Here is a 22,404-nt window from a genome sequence, read left to right on the forward strand (position 1 = left end):
CCCTCACCCCTCCACTGCACCCCTGGGACAGGAGGCTTATTGCTGGCGAAGGGAAACATCTGTACAAAAGCCCCTTGCTGGCAGTGCGTTGGGAAATGAGCCCAACACACTTGACAGCGAGCCTGGGGTGGAGGCTCAATGTCATTTTTATCTTAAAAAGGCATCGTGAGAGCCAAAAGTTTCCACCCAGGTGAGAAGAAAGGTGATGCCCAGCTGGATTGAAGGGAGTGTGTGAGGTGCCCATGCGTGGGGTTGATGTGGACGCGGGCACTAATACTCCTAATTTCTCCCTAGAAATCCAGAACGAAAAACACACCCTGCCTGGCTGGTACAGAAAATCAGGAATAAATGCCCTCCCAAGCTTTCTGTGCTGCACAGCACTTAGATCTCCTCCAGGCAGTGGGATCAAGGAGCAAGTAGTAGCATGGCGATGCCTACTGCCTCTTCCCCTCCACCTGCACGTATCCCACCCCATGGATAATGGAGGAATAAGGAGCTGGAAACAACCCAAGCGCCCGCATTACCTGGGTGGGTAGATCCCATCGATGCGCCCTGTGGAGCAGCCCATGAAGAAAATGGGCAGGCAGATGAGGATGGAGAAAACGAGGACTACCACAGCAAACCGGGGGATGGCCCGGAGGGAGAAGGCAAAGCGTTTCATGATGATTCCACCTAAGAGCATCCCGAGCGCTGCTGCTGGCAGGTTCACAGCTCCTGCAGAGGAACAAAGGCGTTAGCTGGGGTCCTGCCTGCCAAGCACCTCTCTGCTGGCAAGGGGCGGAGGTAGTGGCTTTGTGGACCTTATGGTGTTTGGGAGAACCCACAGACCCCACCGTTACACAAGAAGACCAAAAGCCAAGGCAGTCAGCACCTATGAGAAACCTCGGCCTCAGGAGCCTGGCTTAGAGATGCAAGGTCAAGCTTGGTGCATAATTGCTTGCTCTTGCCAACTTCTTTTAAGCATCCAAGTGATCCAGACCTGCTTCACCCATGTGGTGGGGCTGCACGTTTTCAACGAGAGCGGTTGCTGGCCCAGAAGAGTGAGCAAACAAATGTAGTCAGTCTCCCAGCGGCTGCAAGACAGCCTGGCCTTCTGCAGCCATCTCAGGTCAGGAAAGTCATCAACCATCTCAAGGTGATCCCTAGGTCTCATCCGAAAATGAGTTTCCAGTGACTTCCTCCCACGGGATTAGAAAGCCTGGGCCATAGGCAGGTGGCCCCTGCTGATGGATGTTTTTCACCCTGCGGCGGCCGCTGCCTGGCTGTGCTCACCTATGAGAAAGTTGGCGTACGAGGAGGAGGCACCGTACTGCTTCTCCAGGAACTTGTTGAGGAAGGTGGCGAGTCCCGCAATGACTGAGGAGAAACTGCACTGAGCCAGCACCAGGAGGATGAAGAGGGGGTTGAGGAGCAGCCTGAGGAAGATCTTTGGGAATCCTGCAGGGAAACAGCAGCAAAAATGTGTTTTGGCCATGTGATTCTCACGTCAGCAATTCGTACTGTGAAAAAACCCACCCTTAGACTGTTCCCGGTGAGTTGATACAAGGGATGTCTAAGGCCATGGGAGAATGGAAGGGGAGACACCCTGATTTGGCCCGGCAGCTGTCAGGACCGTGGCCAAAGTGCCCTGAGAAGCGAGGTGGAGGGCCAGCTCTGCCCACCACCCTCCCGCCCACGCTTTCCAAACCCAGAAGCCTCGGGAGCGCTTCGCAGCCACGGTGCATTTGTTTTTCTGGAGCAGGGGCCGTACCCTCGGGAGGTGCAAACGAGCAAAGCCGCAGGGGTTTGGGCAGAGTCCCGCCGGCTGCAGAGGGGCAGGGTCTGGCTCCTGCAGCTGATGCACACGTTGTATTTCCCTGGTGGGACCTCATGTCCCCCTGCCCAGGCAGGACAGCCTTTTGGCAGAGGCAGACTGACTCCAGACTCCTCGGGAGCAGCTCTGTGTATTTGGTCTCTAATTAGCTTTCCCCTTCTAGCAGAGAGTGCCGCGGAGACCCAGCGTCGTCCATCAAAGCCCAGTGAGATAGAGAAGAAGGAGCTGACAGCCACAGGATATCACTGTGGTGGGTGGAGAGGGAAGGAGCGGGGGGGCTTTAGCTGGAAAGAAGTCATCATGGAGCTAAAAAAAGTCATTAAACTGATCTCTCTCATCATGACATCCCTACTCAAGCCCGTTTCAGCTACACATAAACAAACTGGTGCAAGCGGCAGTGCAGTGACCTTCTCAAAGTGGCACGCCGGTGGCGCCGGCAGCCCCATGCCCTCTCCTGGAGCCGTGGGTTAAACCACCCAGGTAGCATCTTCCAGCATGCTCATGCCATTTAAGATCCTCAAACCAATTTTCAGAGATGATTCAGGCTCCACAGACCTCAACACCGCTGTCTTACAGCAAGAGGGAGGCTGTGTCCATCTTCCCGTGCTCCTTAGGGAAGGGCGCACCACAGCCCTTGAGGTGCCTGAGCTGGCCCTGGCATCTCCACGCAACGTGGTGGAGAGACTCAAAGGCCCCCAACGAGCACCCTCAGCTTGAAAACGCCGATGTTTGGTGGTCCCCACCCCCACAGCATGGCCTGGCGCCCTGATCACCCTCGCCTTTAAGTACCAGCCCTTTACTTTTTATAAACTCCAGCAGGGAGGTTTCTTCAGCCACCCCCTTCTCCATCTTCCTGAGCATGCCAGCTTCCATGTTCGGGTCCTGGGGAGGGAGAGAAGAGCAGCCTGCGGTGAGAGAGGAGCACCCATACATGGCTGGCACCGTCCCGGTGTGCAGCGAAGCTTGGGAGGAGCAGGGTCTTTGACCCCCTGCCAAACCTGACGGTTTTCCTGCCCGTCACAGCAAAGAGGCGAATTATCCCCAAAATCACTGCAGCCCTTGAGCAGAGCTGCAAGACAAAAGCTTGTCCTGCTCAGAGAGGTTTTAAGAGCTTGGAAAGCTTTCGTCTCCTGAACCCTGACAAGATACCTCTTTTTTGGTTCTGCAAAAGGTCTGAGAATGGCAGTTGGAGACAGGTCAGCTCAAGTCTGACCCGGTGAGTCCTCTAGCTATAATCATGAAATATTTTGGGTTTGATTTTGACCTTTAAAGAATCGATGACTAAACAACTTCAAAACAAAACAATTTTTGAAACTAAACCAGTGGGGCTTGGCTTTGAAAACACTGAAATGAAATGTCGTGATAATTTTGCATCTTTTTAAATTTGTTTTAATGGGAAACTTGTCTCTTTTCTGCAATTTTTTCCCAAAGGAAAAGCCCATTATCAAACCCTGCTGCTCAGCTTTATCGCAGTGCTGCTCCCCTGTATGCCACACGTGAGGATGCTCTGCTCCGAGCAGGGGCTGTCGCTGCTGCTGCTGCTGGCGTCAGGGGAGCATCACCTTGCAGAGGGTGTTGCAGTGCGGAGTTAAGATACAGCCATCACCAGCAGAACCAGGTCAGAAACCCCAGGAGGGTCGAGTCCCCACGGACAGACCCCTACCAAGGAGGACTGCATGCAGGAACCCCAAGAAGCCACCCAGCCATCACCCTGCCGCGCAGGTCTACCCAAAACCTTCCCAACAGATGCTGTCGATGCAGCTAGTGGGAAGGGCATGAGGTGCGGTTTTGGACTGCTGAGCTGTGGTGGTTCTGGCTTTCCAGCTAATGGTGAGGAAGCCAAGGGTCTGGTCCTTCACGTGTTAGAGGCACAGAGCTTGTTTGGAAGACTTTTCACTTGTGAGAAGTTGTAACCACATCTGAGAAGGGTTGCTGGGCTCCCTTCCTCCCTCTCACCCCTCTCCTCCGGGGACAGGTACTCCCTCCCCGAGGTCCAGCCCTGGCACCAAGATGTTCTGGCCCTCGGGAGATGAGGTCTCACCTCTCCTTTCAGCATGTACCGAGGGAAAAAGAAATAAGGAATGGATGTGAGCACCAAGCAGCCTGAGGAGATCAGCAGTCCCAGCCACCAGGCTCCGATCCACCGCTGGTCCCTCGGTGTCAGGGCCACCGTAGCTGCAAGACACAAGGACCCATCGTAAGAGCTCTGCTCCTGCACGTCTAAGGGTGAAAGGGGCAAACGTCCACACAAATGTGGACCGGCGGAGCACAAAGGGTGGGCACAGTCCAAGGGTCTCTCCATTGGCATGGAAGAGCAGACGGATGGAGGTGGGAGCTCCCACCAGCGTTGGTAGCAAGACGAGCCCTGGTTGTGTTTGACCTCCTTTCCCCTGGCCGGGATCCTGCACCGCCACTCCCCATCCAAACTGCGCCGAGCCTCCCAAATGACTGTAGATGGATTTAGTCAGCATCGAAGTATGCGGATGGCACAGGTTCAACTCTTCCCCGCCGAGCCAGCCAGCAAGGCGGCGATTACGGGGGCCCGACTCCATCCTCCCCTGCCTGGGGCGAACAGCGGGTTTGGACCGCGCTGCCTGCCAGGGATGCCGAGCCGAGACAGGGACCGGGAAGGGCACAGTCGCTTTCCTGGAAAAAATTGCTCTCCCATTGTTCCAGGCTTGGTCACTATCTGCTTGCAGAGACCAAGGGGAGGACCCGTGCCGGCAGAAGAGTGCTGTTAATGAGCCTGGTTTCCGAGTGGATGAAACTCCGGGCGCCTTCTCCGGAAAAAGGAGGAGAAGGTGAGAGCCGCTCCGTCTCCAGCGCAGACATCCTTCAGCTGGGCCAAGGGATGCTCACGGGAGGTTGACAGATTGCTTGGCTTGGCATGGGGACCGCATCTCCCCATCGCCGGGACGTTGCGGCTGGGAAAGGAACCAGCAGCAGCCTCCGGGTGGGAGCCCCGTGCCAGGATGCGGCAGGAGAGGAGCCCACGCCCCACCGAAACAATCGCCCCGCTTCCCCAAACAGGACCACTCCACTCCGGAGCTCGGACGTCATCATGGAGCGACCGGGCAGAGGTTGCTAAATCCATCTGCCGCCGCAGGGAGCGAGCCAAGGCTTTTTGCCGTTTCCTGCCCCAGGTTCATTTATTATTCTTATCAGGCACCGGACAAAAATGTCAGGCGAGCTCTGATCTCTCTAAGGAAACACAGGAAAAGCCACATCAGTGATGGAGCTGGGGAGAATTCTTTCGTGATTAAGTTACCAGAAATAATAAGCACACACCGCAGATAAAGAAAATAAGCCCTGCGGTGGCTTGGTCCCTCTCTCTGCAGATGCTGGTGAAGGGTTGTGGGGAGGACGATGAGTAGACTCGAGCCTTCCCATGCACCATCTCCACGAGTCTTCGCCATCCCTGGATGTTTCAGATATCCCTGCTCCTCTCCACCACCATGCTGGGGTAGTGTGATACTTCCTCAGCGTGGTGACAGTGAGCAGACCCCAGCAATGACCACCAGCACTTCAGTGCAGCACCGTGAGTAGGACATTGAAATGTCCCTACCGCAGGGCTCTGCTTCAGTGGTGGCTTCAGGACCATCTGTAGCTTTCCTCACGGGGAGACGGAGTGGAGAAGTGTGCTGGAGGTGCTATTCCAGGTCAGGTCTTTCGAAGGGAGCGGGTTTTGTGGGTCACGGGTCATCTCTGACCATCTGAAGGCTTTTAGGAGGACCATGGCTACTTGAGAAATACTCACCAATGTCAACTCTTCCGATATCCACGAAGAGCCGCAGCACCACGGATCCCAGCAAGTATCCAAAAGCAGGGCCGAACACGGCGATGGCAAAGAGGATGGCTGGAAAAAGGGAGCAGAGAGAGCCAGTGTGAGCAGGGAACGGTAGCTTCAACGCAGATATGGCTTTTGTCTTCCCACGTGAGGCAGGAATGGTGTTACAACATGCAGAGGAGAGAAACTATCTTTTATCAAGTGGCAGATGATGAGGAGATCCCCATTGCTCAGGTACTGAACGCGGTGTTTATCTAACAGGATTAGGAAGAGGGCAGGCAGCTACCTGCAGAAAAAGTCCCTCTGCTCTGCTGCAAACAAGGCTTTGCCGATGCGTTAAAAGTTGTCAGCTACACCGTGAATATCCATGATTCACTGTGACAAAGGGAGGAACCCCAGAGAACAGCAGGACGGTGGCATCCTGGGCTCCCGCAGGTGACGGAGACCTTAATCTCCTATGGGAGGCCAAGGAAACAAAGCCATCTCAGATCCAGGCAAAAAACATTCGGTGCAAACTTCAGGGGAGGTGAAAGATGCCGAGAGCCAAAAGGCCAGCAGATCACTCTCGGTTCAGCTGAACTATCCTGTTCAAAAAATAGATAACTTGGACCTAACCCGTAAGGTCAAAATGTTTCCTTTTGACTTCTTTGGAATGAAAGGATTCAAGTTTCCTCCCTGAAGGAAACTCTTTGCACAACCTTCTTAAGTTGTTCAAAAGGAGACAGTCTGCTTGAACTGCATTGACCATTTCTGTGCATTTTGCTGGTCTGGAGCCTTTGAGCATCCTGGGTATGAAAGTGCCGGATCCCACCGCTATGCCTCAGCTGTGCACCTATTTTAAAAGCTTTTTTTTTTTCCAATTAGGCAAGGCAGTGCTTTTGTTTCTACAACATAAACCGAAGTATTGAGGGGCAGGGTCTTTAGAGAAGGAGTATTTAACCTCATACGTAGTAGTGTTCCCTTTTCATAGGAAGGCGCTGAGACCTAAAACGAAACAAGCCTCAAAGTGCCATGGTATTTACGTTGTATTGAGGCAATCCAGACTCACAGTAGCCATACCCCCCGACACAGACATTCTCACGGCCCTGAAGTGACTACCTATATTATAAAGAACGAGCCAGCCCCATTTTCCTTCATCTTCAGGACCTGCAGGTTTGGGAATCCAAAGGGCACTCAGAGGTCCTGGGAACAGTGACCCCTCGCCGCAGGGGGAAGACGAGGATGCTCTGTCCCTCCTTTTGCCAGCCCAGACTACTATATTTGAGCTGAGAGGAGCGAGTACTACCCGCCGGGGAGGCTTTCTGCAGAGCTCTTAGGTGGTGCAGCAGGAGCCTGGAGCAAAGCACGCCTGGGTGGGTCTGGAGACCCTGCCAAGCACTCCGGTGCTTGTCCAAAGCCTGTCCTTGGGAGTCTAATTCCAAAGGCTTTCCTTCTCCTTTAGCACTTACCTTATTTTGGAACATCCGCTGTTGACTCCTAAATCACTCTGACGCCTTTGGCTGCTTTAAAGACATTGTTTGGCACCAGGAGGAATCGGGTTTTTAAATAACTTATGGACTGAGCTCAAAGCTCACATAGGCAGGCCAGCACCAGATGGGTTTTGCCATTCATGGGGAGAAAAAATGCAGTTTAACATGGAAGCCAGCACCTATCTCTGCAATCAAGAAGTCCTCCTGAGCCTGGGGGGCTGCCCACCGGGCAGGGACCGATTCCATGGCAAAAATGTCGATTTTGAACCCTTGATGCAAAAGCTGTGTTAATTGGCTCCTGCAGCCTGTCATACCTCTGGTTAAACCATGATGAACCAATGCTCAATAAGAGCAGGAGATGGCCTCTGAGAAGGTTTCCTTACTATTCTTTCCCCCCATGGACGGTGTAAGTTCTCACAGACGCAAGGGAGAAGCCCCGGCTCATCCATCTCATCTCCTTGCCCTGATTCTTTGGCTTCCTAACACCACACCAAAATATAACCCTACAGAGAACAGCTGACTATCAAGGGGAGAGACAGCCCAGCCTTTTAATGGGGGAGGATCTCACCTGAGTCCCGCTGGCTGCTCAACCCGTGTCCACAGGTTCCTCTCCAGATGAGCACCTCTACATCTCACCTCTACATCTCACCTCTAAGGTCTGGAGGAAACAAAACGACATACAGCAACGGTCCCACTTACCAACGTATAGCGGGGAATTGTTTGCTTCCGCAAAGTCGTCTACATAGGATATCCCAAAGGGCTGGATGGGGACCGTCCCGATTCCAGCCAGCAGCTGGGCGATGACCATCATTGCCCATATGCTGCTGGCCTCCTTCTGGGGATCCTGGGTGGTGTTCGGGCACACAAACTTATTCTCTGCATAGCAGAGTTCAGCCTGGACCTGGCTTTTGTTACCTAAAAGGCAGAAGAATGAGCATTACAACGCTGGGCACCGCTGCCTCCTCCCACGCTTAAATCCCTAAATACCGTGAATCTCCCAAATTTGCTGAGTAGGCACACACTGTTGGATTTCGGATGGATTGCTCATTTTATTTAGCAGTTCTCATCACCTTTCCCTTCCTTTGGGGTATCATACTGAGGTCAGCATAGCAAACAACCTCACAACAAAAAGGGATTTTTATCAAACTTGTAAAGACAGGCTGATCAGAGAAGATGGAAGCAAATTAATTTTTCCTGCGAAGGGTCAGCCCTGCAGCCCAGCTCCAGTGACCTGCGTTCGAGCAGAGGATGAAAAGCTCTCCGTCAAAGCTGCAGCAACGCCGGACCCAGCCAACTGATAAAAGCCTTCAGACAGATGGTATCAAAGCCAGTGGAAAAGCTTAAATATTCACGGATGGAAAAACCTGTTTTTCATGCAAAATGAAGGCGCTACGGAGCAAACAGAGTAAGTCCTGGTCTTTCGATGCTAGTTCTTCCCATTCTGGCTTTTCTTTTTTCTTTTTTTTTTAATTATTTGTAATCAGTTCAACATTCCTATCGTGTCTATTACTCTTATCCGAGTAATAACTGTGGATTTTCTACACTTCTGAGCAAAAAGACACAAACCAAAAAACAAATATTTGTCAGGTGATTAGGGGTTTTCATTGGCATAGTGCGGCGGCACATTCCTAACAGTAGGTCACCGCAAAAATCCTTATGCACATCCATTCGAAGCCGTGTTGTCTAAAGGGTCCACGTTGCCAGACAGAAGGAGCCTCCTTTTCTAATAAAGATTTTACCGCAGCAAAAGCGAGAGCCACAGAAGCCTCTCATGCCAGACTGCATTCTGTGGAGCGAGGCTGCTCTCGGTTTAATGAGGGCAAACCCAACCCATGGCTGGGTTTTTGTTATCGATGGGCTTTGCTCCCGCGTGGTACCCAGGCAGGACAGGGAGCGATGCTCTCTGGGGCGACCGGGCTGCCCTCAGCAGCACACCCTGCCCCCGAATCTCTGTTGCCCTCATCGCTCAGGAGCAGCCCACCTCCTTCCAAAGCAAGGACCTTACTTCTTCATGCCGTCCAGACACGGGGAGGTCTTCACCCTGCTCAAGACTGCCATGCAAGCTCCAACCAGGACTGGAAGTATCTTCACGGGCTGTAAATACTGGGCCAAAACACGTACGGTTCCGAGCAGGTAGCAGGATGATACCTGCTCCTTCGACTTGTTTGCTTCACAGTAAGAGCACCCCCCGTCCCGAATCCTGACCAGTTCATAGCCTGACGCATGAATTTAAGCTGTCAAAAAACTTCACACCTGATGCCTGATCCACTCTCCAAACCGGCCGACTCAAAAAACATGGAGACATTCGAGGCTGGGTAGCGGGGAGGCAGCTGCGAGCCAGCAGAGAGCTGGTCTTCGTATTTCTGCGTGAGCGCTGGCACACTCTCAGCCCCACGCTGGGCCATCATTTTTAATAACGTTTCATGAGATCTGAGCTTGCAGATCAGCCATGGCACCACCAGATTTCCCAGAGCTGATGTGGGAGAGCAAAGCTGGAGGATCTCTAACCCTTTGGTGGGAGCAGAGATTGTCGGGCATCTGTGAGCAGCTCTGTCCTCGCTGTGCTTTGCTCCCTGCCCGGGGTTTGCATCCTGTTGAGCTGCGGCAACGTCACAGAATCATAGAATCATTGAATCATACAGGTTGGAAAAGACCTCTGAGATCATCGAGTCCAACCGTCAACCCAACACACCATGTCCACTACACCATGCCCCCAAGCGCCCCACCTACACGGCTTTTAAATACTTCCAGGGATGGGGACTCCACCACTGCCCTGGGCAGCCTGGTCCAAGGCCTGACCACTCTTTCAGTAAAGAAATTTCTCCTCATGTCCAGTCTAAACCTCCCTTGGCGCAACTTGAGGCCATTTCCTCTCGTCCTATCGCTGTTACTTGGCAGAAGAGACCAACCCCCACCTCGCTACAACCTCCTTTCAGGTAGTTGTAGAGCGCGATGAGGTCTCCCCTCAGCCTCCTCTTCTCCAGGCTAAACACCCCCAGTTCCCTCAGCCGCTCCCCATCAGCCTTGTGCTCCAGGCCCTTCACCAGCTTCGTTGCCCTCCTCTGGACACGCTCCAGCACCTCCATGTCCTTCTTGTGGTGAGGGGCCCAGAACTGAACACAGGATTCGAGGTGCGGCCTCACCAGTGCCCAGTACAGGGGCACGATCACCTCCCTGCTCCTGCTGGCCACACCATTTCTGATACAGGCCAGGATGCCGTTGGCCTTCTTGGCCACCTGGGCACACTGCCGGCTCATGTTCAGCTGTCGACCAGCACCCCCAGGTCCTTTTCCTCTGGGCACTTTCCAGCCACTCTTCCCCAAGCCTGTGGCGTTGCCTGGGGTTGTTGTGGCCCAAGTGCAGGGCCCGGCACTTGGCCTTGTTGAACCTCATACAGTTGGCCTCGGCCATCGATCCAGCCTGTCCAGGTCCCTCTGCAGAGCCTTCCCACCCTCCAGCAGTCAGTCAGGACCTAAGTAAACTTGCCTAAGGCCACCCAGCAGCTCCCCGGCACAGCCAAGGGTCCCTGTGCCCAGAGGATCGGGCTAGGACGCAACGCACAGGGCTCAAAGCCTTTCCAGGAGAAAGCATCTTCTACCTAGAAGTGGAAGGCTTTCCCCGGCTGGCACTGCCGCGACCGCTGCCATCCCCCTCGGTGGCACAGGCACAGGGGGAGCAGCTTCGCACAGAGCCGAGGCGACTTTGGGTTTTCAGAGGCGGCAGTCCCCAAGGAGGCTGAGGCTCATTGGCATCCCGAGGATTTAGGGGCTGAAGTCACTTTGGGAAGACCAAAGCCAGCCTTGTGGCACGTGATGCAGGCTCTTCTGCGTATTGCATTCCGCACGGAAACTGGAGCTGTCGCCACACACACTAGCTTGTTCCCAAAGCCTGCCCAGTTAAACCAGTAGCCGACCTTAATATGGATCGTAAGGCTTACTGGCTAGAGCAGAACATGCCCTGGGGACAGGAGATCTTAACTCTGCTCTATCACCCACGTACTGCTCAGCAGCAGGAGACCACCTCACTTCTCATGCTGCAATACTCCAGACAGTGTTCCTTTCCTCTCCAAAACGCTTTGGGCTACAGGCGAACCATCAGCTGCACCTGCCTTCAGCCTGGGCTCCCAGCAGGGCCGCGGGAAGCCAGGCTGCAGCGGGAGCGCTTGCTCTTCTCCCTTGCGCTGCCACAGCTCTCAGCTGCCTGCAGCGAGACCGCCAAGAGCAACGTCTTTTGTCGTGCACAAAAACCGGGAGGAAGGAGAAGGTGGTCAAAGCCTAGCTGGTGCGAGAAGGCATGCACACACATCGAGACTGCACTTCCAAGCCAGATGAACTGCTTTGCCCCCAGAGCACGTGAAGACTGACCTACAGTGCCACACAGCGATTAACTTCTTGAGCAGATAAGGGCCATCCAAATGAGACGGATACGGCAAGAACTGTTCTGGTATGAATCCAGCTGGGCGTTCAGAAAAGCATGAAGCCTCAGTGGCAAGGTACTGCAGAGCCTTTGAGCCCCCTCAGGAAATGCACCAGTGTCCCAAAAAAGCCAGAAGTGAAGGGATTTGTCCACAGTCACACAGGACATCAGCAGCAGAACCAGCATCTCCTGCATCCCAGGGCTTCTGCCCCAAACCTGCTGCCCCCTCAGCAGCGCTCCCTGCTCACAGTTGGTTTCATCTCTCCTGGATGGCTTTTTGGATAGCTGAATGTCGTATCATCGTTAATAACAATGCTGTCATCATTAGCCAGTAATGCAGCTTTAGAGCTGCAGCTGGGGCTCTTCTGATGCCACAGACAGCAAACCTATTTCCAGGATGCTCAGGAGCAGGTTGGAAGGACCCACACCACCCACGCAGAAAGCAGGGACACGGCGTGCTTAGAGATCTGAAGAGGGATGGGTGGGCACAGCCAGGAGAGCAGCACATTAAAAATAACGTATTAAGCTAGTTAAACAATTAGTTTTCAAGTATATTTTATAGTATCCAGGTGGAAGGATATGGTCTCTCACTGAACGTGGAACCTCCTTACAAATATTCCTGGGGTGGCACGTGCCGGTGGGATGACGGCTGCCTCAGGGGTCTCAGCCCCACAGCAAGCTCCTCGGGCACTGATGGGAGGGAGAGGTGTCTCGGCAGCCTGGAGAGAGATCCTGCCTGCTGAACTTGAAACACAGACCTCTCCCTCGGGAGGCCTCCAGGAGCACCTATGGGGAATTTAGGTACTTCACCACGACCACAGCACTCGGCACCTGAAACCATGGCTCGAATGACAAGCGCGGAAGAGGTGGAAGGGATGCCACATGTAATCATTGCATTCAGAAGGGGTTGCAAAACTATACTGAAGTTGGGCTTAAAATAGCAAATCTCTGCCTTAAGCCTTTCCCTCCAAACACTGTGTTTAAATTGTGTGTGCGCTGGATAGAACCCCCTTTTTTTGGGTAGGCACGGGTAACCCAGCCCAGAGCAACTGGAGACGGGTTTGGGCTGGGACGACAGGGGTGAAGGCACTTACCGGTGCTAAGCGTGGTGTATTCGTAAGGGTCGGATAGGAAGTGGGGCAGGGTAACCAGGAACGCTCCCAGCGCCAGCAGCAGCCCCCCCATGCCGATCACCCGCGGGCGGTGAACTCGGCTGCCGAAGTAGCTGACGAAGATGATGAGGACCACGTTGCCGATCTGGACAGGGCACAGCGAAATGGGGAGAACGTTAGAAGATGTCACGGAGGAAGTCAAGACTCTATAAGTGGTCCCCCATGACTGTGTCTGGGTGGGTGGAGAGTCCTCTTATCAGGTGGTGTTTGACCCCCACAAGAGCAGGAACCTTCACCCTGCACATTCACAGCAAGTCAGTGCTTCCTTCTCATCAAAAGCCAGCTGGCCAGCTCCTGGCTTCTGTCACCTGTGTGCACCCCTTGTCGTCACGGACGGCTTCACAACCTCCCTGTGGTCTGGCTGGGGCTTTTTTCAGCACCCACACATGCCCTCCACCCCATAGGATAACGGCATTAACGGCATAAACTAACGATTCCCCCAAACACAGCAAAAAATGAAGCATATTGCCTCCATTCCCATGCCTCTAAGCAGGCACAAGCCCAGCTACAAAGTCCAGCTCATTGCAAATATTTGTGACTCCGGACATTTGCAACTGCAGATACGATCAGCTAAAAAGACATGAAAACATGCAGTTTACCCAGGCGAGGGGATGAACACCATAAAATTACCATTACATGGGCTTTGTAAGCTTGGAACAAGCTAAACATTATTTTAACCTCGGCATGTATGGTTAAGAATAATTTTAATTTATGTTTACATGGGCTCCCTTGTTTGTCTCTTTGTGGTTTTTGTTCTTGGAATTGCTGCAGCCGACAATGTGAAAAGACTGTGGTCCTGGACAGGCAGGGGAGCTCACACAGAGCTGGAGCAAAGCGCAGAAATCCCTCTCATAAAGCAGAGAAATAAAGATATATCAGTTGTCTGAAAGCTGTTATTCTTTTAACAGCATGGCATATGTCCTGTTCCAATCCTTTTCCCTTTATATTCTTGCAATTACAGGCCGGTCTACATGATGTTTGCTGTGGTATTACTTTTCCAGGCATTAAGTCTCATCAGTAATTTCTCTAGCGCATGAGGAGCACACGGGTTCCAGATTATCACCGCTGTGGGTGGTGGGACACTCTGCAGGGCTTAATTAAACCAGTTCAGGATTACCAGTGTTACAACTGTCCATACTGGGTCTCTTTCTTGGCACGGTTCGGACCTAGTCACAATCAGTGGGAAGTCCTTCACTGGTCTCGGTAGACTTTGAACCAGTCTTTTTAATCTCGGATGTAGGTGCTGGTTGGGGTAAGACCTGGGCATCTATTTCCCCAAGGACCCAGCAGGATTCCCAGTGCTCAGCCTCTTGGCGGAGGATCCTATGCGAGAAGACCAGCTGTATGCAAGGTGGCCTGCCACCAAGCACTTCTTTGTCTGTGTCATCAAAAGAAAGTCTCTCCCAGCAGGTCTTTTCCTAGTTGGCCTTGGAGAGCTACCAGAAAGGATACAACTAGAAAACTTATTCCAGAGAAGTAAGCGATTAGAAAGTGTCCGTGGGAAAACCCTTGGCCAGCTCAGCAATATGATGCCAGTGAAAGTCAGTCGTTTGCCACAGGGCCGTCAGGAGCTGGGACCACTGGAGAAAGGCGGCAGATCTTGGAGAGGCTGCTTGCCAGGGTCTCCTTGTGGAGAAAGGTGGGAATGACTTAGGCCAGGGTCATTCCTAAAGCCGATGAGACACCTATGAAAACAGATGCTTTTACTGGAACTTGCTCGTGGAGCTGTAGCTGTGTGGGTACTACTCGTAAGAAAGTGCTCTTCTTTGCAAAAGCTGTAAGAACCATCACCAAAGGAGAAGAATCACATTGCATCCCAGTCATGTCTCTGCTGGAGATGTACGGCATCCCAGGGTGGAGTGGTCTCCTCTGATGCAACCTGCTTTCTGCTGCTGCCCTCCAAGGCCACGTCCTCACCACCTAACCCTACCTTCAACCTCCTGGCATACGGTACAGCAGGAGTCAAGTGTGAAGAGGTGTCCAAGTGTCCAGCAACATCTGCTTCATCCAGCACTTGTAGGCATGGCTGAGGAAGCACTGAGTGTGAACAAGCCTGAGACCCTATTTGGGGAAGGTCCCCCCGCGTTCTGGCCACTCCTGAGGGCCCCCGCACAAGCATCTCACCCAGTTACCTCGTGCAAGCTGGAGATGAAACCCGAAGAGAGACTGGAGAGCCCAAAGCGCTTCTCAATGGTGGTGAGGCTGCTCTTGAAGTTGGCGCTGTAGAGGAGCTGGGAGAGCTGGAGAAGCCCGTGGCACAGCACAAACACCTGCAGGCAAAAAAATGTGCCATCCCAGTTAGTACCCAGTTAGCACCCTGCTGATGTGTAACTGCTGGAGACCACCCCCCGTGCGAGGGATTTGAGAGTCGTACGCACGTGGACTCAAGTTGGCCAACACGGCTGCACCTCTGACGTGCAACAGATCTACTGAAGGGCTCAGTCCTGGATCATTAATTAATTTAGCTTTGCAAAACGAGCGACGCAGTGTTCAGGAGAGAGGGCAAGGAGCTCTGTTTTTATCTTTCCTCTGCTTTACCATTATTAATATTCATTATTATTTGCACTGCGGCAACCCTCGTGCAGCCCTCAAGAGCAACCCTCCAACCCTAGGAGGACCTGTTGCGCTGGGACTTGTACAATGATAAATCAAGGAGACAGGCTTGACTTTGCATGGACTTGGTGGGGGCTCCTGAGACCATGTTAGAGCCAACCCTGCAGCTGAAAGGGAGCCATGCTGGTTTAGACTACCTGAGATCCAGTATTTCCAGTCGGTTCCTTGGGTTCGTTCAGCTGTAAAGCCAATTAACAGAATTAACAGAACCTGCTCCAAGGGGTGTTGCAAGAAAAAGTTGTAAAAGGGGCTTTAAAAGCCCCAGAGGGAAAGGATGAAATATGCACAACGTAGCCTCACTACTGGAAGACCTCTGTAGTATTCTAAAAACAGCATCTTTCCCTGGAGCCAGGCTGCGAGCCGAGCCAGAAACCAAGCCGAATGGAGGCAGAGCTTGCCTGGAGCAGAGGAGGGAATACAGGGAGTTTACGGGGCAGGGCAGAAGCGTGGTCGAAAGAGCCCGGGTGGCCTGGGAGAGGAAAGCGCTCCCAGCCGGGGACGCAAGAGGCAGCTCACGAGTGTCTTTTGATCTATATTTAGTCGGAACAGTTTTCCTTTATTTTTCTTGGAATGGAATGCGTCCACACGGTGCCAAAAGTATTTTAAAATAATTTAAAAAAAAAAAAAAAAAGGGAAAAGGTCTTTTTATTTAAATTCACAGGAAATCAAATATTTGCTGAATACCGGAAGCGTGTCTCACAAAGATAACGGCGGGAAGCCCAAGATGATGGATGGGGGATCAAAGGTACGGCAGGGCTGACAAATTCCTTATGTCCTTGGCTAGGAGAGCGGCAATACTCGTTATTAGTATTTATGTGAAATGGCGGTAGCGCCCAGAAGCCCTGACCCATTGTGTGGAAAAAAAAACCCCAGAAAAAGAAAAAAAATTGTCCACCCAACACAGAGGATGCAAATGCCGTAGGTGGGTGGAGCGGTTTTTTGGGGAGCAGAGGAGGACGCAGAGCCCTGGGGATCTACCTGGGGTTGGTCAGGCAATTGCAAGAGAATTTGGGTTGGAGAAGATGGGCAAGAAGATGGCTTCTTGGGGAGCTTCTCCTGTGAGGGAGGATAGCACCAGCCAGAAGACACAGCTGGGTATCTAAAAGCATAAGAGATGGGAGAGATGCTGACGGCAGTGGGAGAGAAGAGGATGGAGATGAAGGGGAAGGAGAAGATGGAGCCCTGGCAGTGCGAGGGCAGGCTGTGAACAACCTGGAGACCACGGAAAAGTAGAAAGACAAAAAAAGAGGGAAGACGGGTCACAGGGACAAGCTGCCGTCATGAACTCCCCAGCCACATCTCGGAGGGGTATCAGCAGACAGGCTGACATCAGGCGGGCGTCTGCCACCGCGGTAGCCAAGCGGCAGAGGACAAAGTCCCAGGCTGGGACTTTGCCCCGACAAAAAGCCGCAGAGCAGCGACGTGGGGTGTAACGTGGGAAACCCTCCCAGACAGGGACAAAGTGGAAGTGAAACATCTGAAAATAAACTCTTGGAGCAGAATGACCTCTACACCCTCCAGCTATCAACTCCTATGTTCAAAAACCCATCCCAGCACGCGGTCCTGTGGGCGATAGCTGGATCTACCACCTTCACCTTCCCCAGTCCTGACCTGGGATCACCGTGTAATTAGTCCAGCAGCGCTGGTCTGGAGCGGAGAGGTGACTCCTGCGAGGATGAGAAATGGAGAGGGGATCTGGTTGCCAAAGAACATTAATTTTTGTTCCTGCAGCTCTGGCCAGACCCTACTGAAGTCATTCGAATAAGGAAGCGCTGGTTAAACAGCGGAGGGCTGGGACCTCCTGAGATGCAGAGCAGCTGGAGGGAGAGCTCTCCCGGTGCGAGGCGTTAGCTGGAGAAGCCAAGCTGTTTACCAACGGGGAGGGAAGAGGGTGGATCACCAAGGCTGAATTTAGCACAGCAAATGTCAGCCTAATCCCAGGGCAGACAGGGAGATGAGAAGTGCCGGGGAGAGAGAGGATGCTGGCGGGGAGAAGGAAGATGAGGAGAAGAGGCAGCCTGGCTCCCCAAAATGCTGGCGCTGGCAGGGGATGGGATAGAGGCATGGAAGGACCACGGGGAACCAGCACTGGCTGCGCTTCATGGGAGGATGGAGGGCAGGAGATGAGAGGGACAAGCTGTGGTCAGAGAGGGCAGGCAGGATAAGGCAGAGCTGGCAGGAGATGGCCTGAGACGGGTTTATGCATCGGTGATAACCTGGGGACGGGCAAAACGGGGCTGCGGATCCCAAGGTGCCTGGGAACAAGCTGGGGCTGCCTGCCATGAGGGAAGGCAAGGTGGGAGAAACGCAGCTGGGGAGCACCGACGAGGGGAGAGAAAGACTTTGGGGTGTGACTGCTCCCCCCTGCCCGCGAGTCCTTGTAACCCGGCTCCCGCGGGCAGGGTCAGCAGGAAAGGCAGGAGAGCAGGAGGGATGCTCAGGGGACCCGATGCTCAGGACCACACAGCAGCCTCAGCCCTTGGGTGCGGAGAGCCCAGACGATGGGAGGGGAAGGGCAGAGGAGATTTTTTTTGCTTGGGAAGAAGCTGCCACCCAAAACAGTCGGAGCAAAGCAAAACAGCCTTTGCTCCAGGACTTGTGCAGCTGGAGCTCGGCTTCTCCAGACACGCTTTGACCATCCGGAGGTGAGAGATATGCCTGATTTAAGACTTCCCCTGCATTCAGCAGAGTCAATTCTAATTAAAATAACGATGGCCCAAACCTTGAAGGCTCCGAGCGCAGATAACTGGGAGAGGGGCTTACTTGGAGGGCTCCCCAAGAGGAGCCCGTGCACCGCCTGACCTTGGCACTGGCCGAGACGCTCTGGCTGGGAAGAGCAGACTCTGAGGCTGGTGGAGATGAAGGACACCGCTCTCCCGCGTCCCCTCACAGGTCTCTCCCATCCCTGCCCCTCTCCCCATGCGTCCCCATCCCCACACGTTCATGCTGACCACCCACAACCTGCTGGTCCGTGGAAACCAGCACCGACCCGGTCCCTTCCAGCTGCAGAGAGCACCAGATGTGCTGCGCTGGCCCCACGCACCCGCCGAGCAACCCCAGGAGGGGACGGAGCTGCTCTCATCCATCTTCCGTAACACTTAACGAAGAAAGGGCTTCTAAAGAAGAGCCAACTCACTTGAAGGGAGGTTTTGCTGACGCAAAGCCGACACAACAGCACCGAAAGAGAAGGCATGGTGGGAGGTTAAGGGGTCGGGGACACTCCCACGAATACGAAGTGCTGACCCTCCGGAGCAGATGCTCCCATCAGAGCTTTTTGGAGTATTTTTGGAGCTGCAGGCAAGCAGCAATCGCGGGCAGGCAGGGAGCAGCGTGGAGAGGCCAAAGGCGTGCGCCCACCTGCACCTGCACGCACACATACAAAATCCCCTCTTAATCACCCCCACGTTCCCTTCAGAGCGCCCGAGTGATCCTGACTCCAGGCTGTTTATACAAGACACTTGACTCCTCTCCAAGACGCGCTTCATTTAAAAGGGAAGCAAACGCCTGGGGGAAGGTCCCTCGCAGACACGCTGCTCCCCCCTCCCAGCTCGTGGGGACTAGCACCTCCCAGGGCAATGCTTTTTCATAAGGGAGAGAAACCCACCCTGCTGCCGGGAAGAGAGGGGACCGGTCCCTCCGTGGTCTGGACAACGCTTCTCGGGTTCAAAGCAGAGAGCCGGGCAGCTCTTTGGTCAATCCCAACCCAAACCTCCTTCAGAGGAGACGTGTTCAACAAATACCCGACCTGGAGGGCTGGTGGGGCTGAGGGAAGGGGCAGGCTGGGCTGCAGGCAGCCCCCAGGCATAAGGGTGCGGCAGATCCTATACGGGCACCAAGACGTCCCGGTGGGATGCCAGGTATGGCCACGGTGGCTGGTGCATTGCTGGGAGATGTCTGAGACGGCGTTTCAGCCCTTGCAGCCACCTCAGAAGACCCCCCTGCACCCTTTCCACTTCCCTGAAGCTCACAGGGAATAAAATAAGGCTCTGGGAGGAGAAAGGGGGTCTCCCAGCCTCGTGCTGAACCCATAAAGGATGAGGAAGCCAGAGCCAGGGGGTAAACCCATCCTTGAGGTGGGTGTTCTTGGGGTCAGAAGCTTTTGGGGTCGGAGGGAGGTTGCTGCTCCCGGGGCTGGATGCGTGTACTGGGAGCAGGCACTGGTAGGAGCAGGCGCTTGCGCTACCCCATGTCAGGTATTGGGTCTTATCTCGTGTCTCCCTCTTTCCATACTGCTCATGTAAGATAATGCGCTGACACCCCTGCCACTGGCCTTAACAAACAGGTACACAGGGAGTGGACTTTAGAAAAGCCTATTATGAAAGGTGGACTCTTTCGTAAGCGTTTTTTTAGGGGGCAGGCTGGGGGAGCATCCCTTGGTCATCAAGGCAGCCAATAAAACGCTTGGCGAGTTGAGTTAAATAAGAAAAAAAAAAAAAACAACAAACATGAAGTGCTTGATAACCCCAGCGTGCGTGTGTTGGACATGGGTCAGAATCAAGGCCAGGTAAAAAAATTCAGGTTTCTTTTTATTTCAAAGGAATGAACTGCCTCTATGGAGCCTCCAGGAGCCAGGAGACTCCTCCAGGAGCCAGGAGACTCCTCCAGGAGCCTGGCTCTGCTCTGCAGGGAGCAGGGGTTTGGGAAGGTGCTGCCAGTGCAGCATGGCCACTGCCCCTTCCTCTCTGCACCTGGAGGAGTGAGTTAAGGGTTAATTCCTTGCTCCACTTCCACAGCTTCACGCTGGGGTAGCGGCACCCATGTCCAAAGTCAATCCCTCACCTCGTTTTTCAGTGTCTTCACCTTGGCAGCCCGGCCTGGAGATAGAGAAGATGGAAATGTTGACGGTGCAGCTCACCCTGTGAGGAGAGAGCATCGGCAGCTCCCGGCTCCGGCTCTCACGTGCACGCACCGGTGCTCACCTCCGCGCCCAACAGCTTCCCCAGGGCAGCGCTGCTAGCAGTGTGGGTGGAAAGAGCCAGGGCTTAATTCATTAGATGGACGGAACAGCCACCTGGGGAGCGGTAAAAAGGGGTTGAGATCTTCGCAGAACCTATCAAACTGCTCCCAGCTGAGTGATGGCACCGAGGTAGGATGTGGCCAAGAGCAGAAGCTGCAGGAAGGCACAAAATGAATCTGGCTGGAGTAAATGTTTGGAAAGGACTAGGAGTAAGGATGCTTTCTTAGCTCTTTCCCTCCGCATAGTACTATTAGAGCTGCATTTTGGGCTCCTGAGGGCCAAAGCAGAATTGTTTGACCTTAGTGGAAAGTCATGGTGCAAAGCAGGAGACCCCAACATGCCCACCTCTGAAGGCTTCTTCCACTTTACTCTCCTGAGCTTCCAAGGGGAAAAAAGAAAGGGGAAGGGGGAACTTTAGGAAGTCATCAGAATATCCCCAAAATTTTAATAGTCAGGGAGAAGACAGGCTGTTTATTTTAGAGCTTGATATGATCAACACTCACTACGAGATCCTCCTGCAGTAGGACAGTTGAGATCACTCAGTCTGAAAGAAATGTATCAGCTGGCAATGAAAAGTACACGGCCATGTGTGGGGAAATACGTCCCTCCTTGGCATCTCTTTCCTACATGCAGCTGCCTAGATTTATAGATCAAAAAGCACCGTGAAAGACGAAAAGAAAAAGCAACATTTCCAAAGAAGGAACCAAATACCCTGTCACACAGTACGTCACTTAGCACAAAACCTCTGAGCCTGGAGCACGGTCCAATGGCAGAAGTTGGCTCCTAAATTTTATTTCTACTGCAAAAAATAAACTAATAAAAAAATTAAAATGGTTAGGGATTGTCTGAAGCACGTCGCTGCCCAGACTATGAGTTGCAGTGATGACTGTCTACTGCCAAGTAATCCACGCTTTACAACCCCCATTTGTCAAGCACAAAGACAATGTTTGCTCTTTTTGCAATAAACGTACACACGGGATTTCCCTGCGCTGTGTCCCGATCTCCTTGCAAGGTCTGTGCAAGCCCTGCTTTGCTCAGTTGCTGTAGAGGGAGCGCTCCAGGGGACATAAAAACATGTCCCTGCCTTCACGTGCAGGTGCACATCGCAGATGTCAGAAAGAAAGGAGGTTTTTGGCTGCGGAGGATTGCTGAGACCAGACCCTCAGGTGAGAGGGTTTGCTCCTCCCCAAGCTGCTGCTGAGAAAATACTGCCTGCAAAATACGATGCGTACCGTTAAGCAGCCTTCTTCCTTCCTGCAGCCAGGCTGAGCACGCAGGTAGGTTGTCTGGTTGGGTCTTTGCTCTTTCATTTTTTCCGAAGGTCTCTTTTCTTTATGGTGCATCAGGAACCGGTCATGGTTTCCTTGAAGGTAGCTTCAGCTTGGCTTCGTTTTCGCTGACCCACACGCGTAGGTAAACACTCCTTTCGCACGCCTGCGGCCCTGCCATGCCTTGTGCTCCCTATCAGCGACACTCCTCTCCCATTTTGCTCACAATAATCTTATCTACGCTGACCACTCCTTGGTTGTGTTTGGGCACTGAACCACCTCACCCCTCATAAAATTATCTTGTTTCATGTCTCCTAGACCTTGATCCCACTAAACTTTCCAACCCATTTCACTGTCCGGCTCTTCCCCATCTTTTTCCTTATCCTGCTGCTGGTGTTGCTGGTAAAGGCCAGGCGGTTCTTCCCTTTTGAAACCTGATCCGACCAAAACTAGACATAAACACAGTGCCGGACCCATCCAAACCCAACCTTTGCTCTCTGATGCCAGCACCATCACCACGAATGCTGGAAGACCCCAGTCACAGCGGGTCCTTCTCCCCATGCCACCCCACTTGTCCTAAGGACCCTGCTTCCTTCTTTGCCACAGCGCTCACCCAACTCGCCACCTCTCTTTGCACAGTGCCCAGTATTGGAATATCCTTTGATTTTCTCGCTTAAACCTAATGGTCCTGATCAACAATGACTTTCTCCTCATGGTGCTTCCCTCTCCAAACCTACAGCCATGCTGTCTTCAGACCAATGACTTGATAAATCTCCTATTCTTGCTAACCGCTAAATACAGCGATTCACAATCATCTTTTCCAACAGGATATGAGAGCACAACTGTTACATCTCCAGGCTTCTGAAATACATTCCTCTCAGCAAATTCCTTTAGTCCCTTTAAAGGAAG

General features: G+C 53.1%; 1 protein-coding gene across 1 annotated transcript in view; it reads right to left on the reverse strand.

The window, feature by feature from the left end:
* The window catches only part of SLCO2A1 (solute carrier organic anion transporter family member 2A1), a 30,644-nt gene that overhangs the window by 3,055 nt on the left and 5,185 nt on the right, over nucleotides 1–22,404 (reverse strand). The window contains exons 2-9 of the mRNA XM_075157876.1: nucleotides 14,790–14,927; nucleotides 12,580–12,742; nucleotides 7,769–7,984; nucleotides 5,571–5,669; nucleotides 3,855–3,988; nucleotides 2,614–2,695; nucleotides 1,273–1,437; nucleotides 525–714 (exon numbers count right to left, since the gene is read on the reverse strand). Of these exons, the coding sequence (XP_075013977.1) occupies nucleotides 525–714; nucleotides 1,273–1,437; nucleotides 2,614–2,695; nucleotides 3,855–3,988; nucleotides 5,571–5,669; nucleotides 7,769–7,984; nucleotides 12,580–12,742; nucleotides 14,790–14,927 (1,187 nt within the window). The remainder of the gene's footprint in view (nucleotides 1–524; nucleotides 715–1,272; nucleotides 1,438–2,613; nucleotides 2,696–3,854; nucleotides 3,989–5,570; nucleotides 5,670–7,768; nucleotides 7,985–12,579; nucleotides 12,743–14,789; nucleotides 14,928–22,404) is intronic.

Source organism: Calonectris borealis, chromosome 9 (genome assembly GCF_964195595.1).
Source record: "Calonectris borealis chromosome 9, bCalBor7.hap1.2, whole genome shotgun sequence".
Classification (NCBI taxonomy): Eukaryota; Metazoa; Chordata; class Aves; order Procellariiformes; family Procellariidae; genus Calonectris; species Calonectris borealis.